Genomic DNA, 6601 nt, shown 5'->3' on the forward strand with positions numbered 1-6601 from the left:
GGGCGTCACACTAGATCAGAAAGAAAGCTATAAGTTGTACATTAAAACTAAGATTTAAGGGGATCGAACTGCATTAAGAATTTATTTGGTGCCATTGGTAATACATATTAAATGAATTGAAGAACTTGTATTTTCAAAAGGAAAAATCTTTTTGTCATCCTCACACTTCATATACTACACTTATTTTAATTTTTTTTCATTTTTTCTATAATAAATATGTAGGGTATGGATGATAAATATAATAATTTAATTAGTTTAATAAGAATAACATAAAAAAATAAAAAAAAAATATTTTAATATATAAAGTGTGTGGTGTGGGATGATGTGTAACATTTCTCTTTTCAAAAACTTGTATTTGGGAGGGCCAGCTACTACCGTGGATCCCCACTGATCAAGATGATAGATACATAATATTTAAGAAGGAACTCTAAAATCATCATGGCGAAAACACTAATTACACCAGCATTGTAATTACTACTATATATGTAGAGGGTTCATATTGAAAGTAAAAAAGAGAAGTTGTGATGGATCTCCAATGGAACAACCACATTTATAGATTCATAGGACATCTTTTTTCATTACTACTATATATGTATATCATATAAGTTACTTGAGTAATGTTTACATTACTTCATGAATTTATCTTGTTTATGTTTATCTTGTTTGTTGTGTTCTACAATTCTAGTTATTAAATCATGGATATAGAAGGCACAAACACTCCTACATCCACAGGTGCATCTTGTCCTGGCATCCCAGCCCCAGTACAACCGATTGATATTCTCAGTTCTATTTGTAATTTTGGTTATGTATTTTTAATTTTAGGTTGTAATTTTGGTTATGTATTTTTAATTTTATGTTTTAATTTTGGTTGTGTATTTTTAATTTTAGGTTGTAATTTTAGTTATGTAATTTTAATGTGTGTATTTAGTTTTAAGTTAGTTTTTAATTTTGGTTGCACATTTGAATTTAGTTTTATTTTTTTATAGTGATGGATTTTCAATTTAGTTTTATTTTCTAGTGTGATAATTTTGGTTAGATAAATTAAAAATCTCAAATTATATTTAAAAAAAATTTGATATAGAACCCCAAATCCGATTAGAGTTGCAAATTATAAAATTGAAATGTTAATTGGGTCAAGGGAAAAAGTCTAAAAAAAAAAACTAACAAAAAAACCCAACTCCAACTCCGCTCCGACAAGTCGGAGTCAGAGTCAGAGCGGAGTGAGGTGCAACCGGAGTCGGAGTCGGAGTCGGAGGTCGGATTTGGCCTCCAACAAAGTAGGAGTTTGAGTCGGAGGAGGCCAAATCCGACTTCGAAAAGTCAGTGCTCAGCCCTAGGCGCCCCCACATACATGCATCTTAATTAGAACATGAGTTGCATGTGTGGAGTTTCGGCCACCATCGACTCGAGTTGAACGATACTTTCTATCCAGCTATGTTATAGTTTTTCCTAGTTAGTGATCTTAAGGATTACTAAGAAGTACTGTCTCTCTATGAAACGGTTCAAACTTCGTAACAATGAGTTGCAAAACAACCAACATCATTTCTGTTAGTGGCAATAGACTTGTATCAAAAACTGTCATTTCTGTTAGTGGGCGAATGGGCAGATCAGGCTAATTTATTGGCTCCAAAGCTTGACATTTTATGCATTGCATGCACTAGCTAGTACTACTTGTGATGGAGTAGTTGGCGGAAAACTCCACCCACTGATCTTTATGCATTTGTTTCAGCTTGTCATTTAAGGAAACGCTTGCTAAAATAAATAATAGAGATGTGGCCACAAATAAGTGGTGGTCTAAGCCTCACAGCCACATGAGGCACTAAACAACTATATATAATATAATATAATATAATATAATATAAATTAGGGTAGTACTGCTAGTACAATGCCGCTCAGATTTTACTATTAGGTGTGCCTTTAGTGCAAATTAATCACTTTCTTAATTATTAAGTCAAAAATATTAAAAATAAAATAAATTACATAAGCAGCCAAATCGAGGGATCAAATCAAACGACATAATTTTCCTAATATAAATCAACTTAATGTTAAGGCGTTTACACGCCAGTTTTTTTTTTTTTTAATCTACAAAATGTAAAGCATGCATGCATGCATCCTGATCAGGCAGGATTCTAACTTCTTCCTGAAAAAGCAGGACGAAGATCATCACAATATAGCTAGCTCATGCACGTACGATTTCATCAGGATAAGTTTCATTTAAAACGAAACTGCATGTTTTTGGTCAGTACAGACCTATGTAATCCTGACGGCTTTGCTTTTATTCTGGGGAATTATTTAAAAACACATGCAGAATTTACAAAAGTATTCATCTCGAGTTGATGATCTCTGATTGATCATGATCATAATTTGCATGCAAGTTTCCGATACTTCCTTTAAAAGGTCGTGTAAATTTGCATCTGGCTCAAGATGTGCTCAAAGTTATCCGTAGACCTCTCTATCGGATGTGAATGCATGCCTTCATAAGTTGTAACGACGATCCCTTCGTCTTTAGTTAGTCTCTGAACTTGCTTCTTGACGTTACAGCCTTGGTGTGTACACCGGTAGTAGCTTCTGCAAATTATATGACAAAATAACAATCAGATTAACTTGATGCATGTAACAATATCACATGAGGATCGAATAGTTAGAAATTACTTGATGTGTTGGAATATCATTCAGTTGTAGAAGCTGAAGGGTTAGTAATTCCATGCATCAATTAAAAGGTCTCGAGCTCTTTATTATTTGTAGAATATGAGGCCCGAACAAGGGTAGTGCAATCAGGAATTTTACATTGGGGGGTGGGGGGACGGACATAAATCTAAAAGCATGTAAGTTTTGGTAGTCTCTGATCTATATGAGCATATGTGCATTATCAAACATCTGTTTAAAGATTTGAAGTAAAAAATTAATATCGTTCTCGTTCAAAATGGATCAAATAATAAAAAAAAAAAGTTTACTTTGTTCTACAAATACATCGTAAAAGCATAAGCAAAGAATAAAAACTAAGAAAACAAAATATAAACTTTTTTTTTATTGAATTTAAGATCGAATATAGATATGAATAATCATGTGAGGTTTGTTGCCTTCACTCCTGATTGTTAACCCGATGGTAGCGTAGATGACACTAACAAAACCAATCAAAATAAGCTAGCTAGCTAGTGGAAGACTTGAAACGATAAGTGTAACTAAAAAGAAAAAATGAAGTTGTAAATTTACCAAATAGCTCGTAAAAAGAAATCAATATATTTTCTTGCAGAGCATGAGATGAGAAAAAAGAAATCAATATATTTTCTTGCAGAGCATGAGATGAGAAAAAAAAAAAATTAAAAGATTAGAATGGTAGGAAAAAGTAGTTGAGAAAATAAAAGAAACCTGGAAAACTTAAGTGAAATGTTGGGGAAAAAAAAAAATAGGGGTGGGGGAGGGGAATTGTCTATATATTGAGGGTATCTTCGAGAAAACCATATACTAAAAAAGGTTTTTAAAAACTATATACTCAAATAAATAGGTTTTATGGTTTGATGATACCGACAATCGAGAGATTTAATTAGAGACAATATATATTGTCACTAATTATCAAACTTTAGATCCGTGCAATGCTCCCACATCGCACGTACTAAGACTCTATTTTGATAGTGAAAGTATTTTATCTCATCTCATCTCATCTTATCATTACAATTTTTTAAATTTTCTATACAAAATATAATAAACTATTCAATTTTTTAAAATTTTAAAATAATAATAATATTAAAAAATAATATTATAATAATATTTTATTTAACTTTCAACTTTCATCTAAAACTATAAAACTATAGATCCAATCTCATCTCATTATCCAAATTGCACCTAAATAAATCGTTGACTTTTTATAAATCGTGTTTAATTACATAGGCAATTTAGACCTTAGCTAGGTCTAGGCCGTATAGGAAGCAGCATATATACCCCAAGATCAAAATTCTTTGTATTTGAACCAACCCACAGAGCGCTGAACGTGCGGAATAAGTTCCGCATAAGTTAATGTTGGCTAATTCAACGAATTAAGCAATTAGAACAATATAGGGGTAAACATTTTTATTTTTATTTTTTATAGGTCAATAGACAGCTAGCTTGTTATAATGGGAATCCAAATTGTTTGCATGCAGGACTACATCCATATCATGATCATTAATTTGGAAAGTCGAAACATTCGAAAACTCCAAGAGAACAAGCACTTTCCTCATTCTCATGATGTTAATTTTATTCTTTTAATGTTGGGGATTGATGAACATTACATACTAAATATTGAAGATATAAGGCTATACTTGGATGCTGAAGTGATCCCAGATTATCTGTAAATAGTATTGAAAAAGTACTAAACTGTTTGTTAATAATAATAAATAGTAGCAAAATAGTCTTACAAACACAGTCTTTAGGCTACATTTGGATAATGAGGTGATCTTAAATTATTTGTGAATAATACTGTAAAAATTATAAAAAAATAATAATAAAATATTGAATAATTAGAGTGATCTCAGCTCACTCCACCGTTCAAATACAAGCTAAATCCCATTGTTTCATTTCTATTAATTTGAAGTCAAATATGGGCATCCAATTAATCCGATCTTATGCTAGTACTCTTAAGTATATACCACATGCGAAAAATGACATGCAATTCATCTATAATTAATCACCTAGTGACCTAGTCTAAGTACTATACGTGAAAATATTGACTCCTCAGTCTTCATTTTAGTGTCAAGTTCCATGTCTTCGATCTTATTCAAGTGAGAATCAATTAGCTAAAATTAATGTTCCATGAATATCTTCTTTTTCAGGTCAGGATGATGAAGCTAAATTTAATTGTAAATTTAATGGTGAGAAGTACTAATTGGATAAGACTTGATTAATAGGGGTGAAATCTGTAATAATGTTCAAAGTTATAATCTTTATCATGATATCATGTCAAATATCATGTCAAAGTATCATTTATAATACTTACGTGTCACATCAATTCACGAAGATCACGAAGGTGAATAACATTGCTAGCTACATGGCATCAAAGTGAATAATGATGACACCATATTATATAATTTGATTATTTAATTCATATTCTAATAAGATAATTTCAATGTAATTGAGAAATTAATAGTACTTATAATGGTAAGAATCATTTAAACTATAACCAAAATGCAAATGGGTAATTAATGATAAAGAGTACTACGCGATCGTACCCTAGCCTCCAAAGACTCTCCCTAGCTAACTAATTCCCTGATCGGGATGAATCGACAGACTTCCCGTCTGATCTACAATTGAGCATATATACTTTATGAATCAAGAATGGTTCGTCATGGACAGATGAAAATCACAAATAATTTTTCATTTTCTTTAATTTCTTTTGTAATATTTATGATCTAAAGAAAAAACTTCCTAAATTTGCCTGCAAATGTAACCAAGATATATATATATAAAACGAATGAATTGAACTACGTACGTACGTACCTTGGATATTTGTTGTTCTTCACTGCCTTTTGCCCATATTTCCTCCACCTATATCCATCGTCCAGTATATCGACCTGGCTCCTTGTTTGAAACGCATATCTTGGCTTTCTCACCTTCTTCTCTCCCTTTTTCTTCCCCAACTTCGCATGAGGATCAGTTCCAGACCCCACACAGTTTCTGCTCTGAGGATTATTATCATTTATGTTTGAAACTGGAACATCCATCTCCGACATCAGTGATCCCAAGAATCCATTCGACTTGCTACCTTGGAATTCATTGTAAGCATGAGAATTTGCCATGTTCAGTGACAAGGAAGAAGAAGCTGCCGGTGTTGCAGATGAACAGCTAAAATATGTTGGGTAGCTCTCCATCAGAGAGAGAGAGAGAGAGAGAGAGAGAGAGTTAAGGAGGTTGGGTTCTGGTATTAGAAAAGGAGATCACTGAGAATCCTTGGTGTGGGTTATAAAGGCTGAGGAATTTGATTTGGGCTGATCTGAGTGGTCAACAATTAATAATTATTTTTTATTTTATTATTTATTATTTATAATTATTTAATACTTTTTATTTTTTTATTAATTATTTTTTATTATTTATAAAATATTTAAAATCTACCTCACTATCCAAACACAAGCTAGTTAATTTGAAACGGTGAGGCGGCGTGTGATGGCTTTAGCACAGTTTCCAGCATCTTTTTTATCCTACACATGCCTAATGTCGTAAACGGCACGTAAAGTAGTGACATTGTAGTGGAGAAAAAGAAATTATATTTTAACAAATACTATTTATTACCTTCATACATCAACAAATGGTATAAATCGTGGAGGATTCATGATGAGGGTTCGGAAAGTTAATTGTCATAGCACTGTTTTATATTAATAATAGAGCTCAGCTGATTTGACCAAACTTAAGATTTCGTAAACAGGAGTATTCTCGGAACTTTGAATAATAGTATTATATATGACTATACAATTTAATAATCAAAATTTCTTATAATTAATTTTATGAGTTAGATACTATTCTATATATATATATAGTTTGGAAAGGTATAATATACAATATGTGAGTTTTATTATATATAATATTGAATAATTTATCCTATAATATTATTGTTGAATTCACGAATATTGTA

General features: G+C 31.6%; 1 protein-coding gene across 1 annotated transcript; it reads right to left on the minus strand.

The window, feature by feature from the left end:
- Nucleotides 1-2193: 2193 nt before the first annotated feature.
- LOC122312502 (probable WRKY transcription factor 75) lies at nt 2194-5910 on the minus strand. Its single transcript, XM_043127123.1, has 2 exons — nt 5473-5910; nt 2194-2568 (listed from the first exon to the last, which is right to left on the minus strand). Exons 1-2 carry the CDS (start codon nt 5841-5843, stop codon nt 2391-2393), a joined length of 549 nt encoding a protein of 182 aa, XP_042983057.1. The 5' UTR covers nt 5844-5910; the 3' UTR covers nt 2194-2390.
- Nucleotides 5911-6601: the final 691 nt, after the last annotated feature.

This window comes from Carya illinoinensis, chromosome 6 (genome assembly GCF_018687715.1).
Source record: "Carya illinoinensis cultivar Pawnee chromosome 6, C.illinoinensisPawnee_v1, whole genome shotgun sequence".
Taxonomy (NCBI): domain Eukaryota; kingdom Viridiplantae; phylum Streptophyta; class Magnoliopsida; order Fagales; family Juglandaceae; genus Carya; species Carya illinoinensis.

Coding starts and splice junctions, on each gene's coding strand:
- LOC122312502 (XM_043127123.1), bottom strand. CDS start 5,843: ATGGAGAGCTACCCAACATATTTTAGCTGTTCATCTGCAACACCGGCA. Junction 2,569..5,472: donor AAGAACAACAAATATCCAAG/GTACGTACGTAC, acceptor TATAATTTGCAG/AAGCTACTACCGGTGTACAC.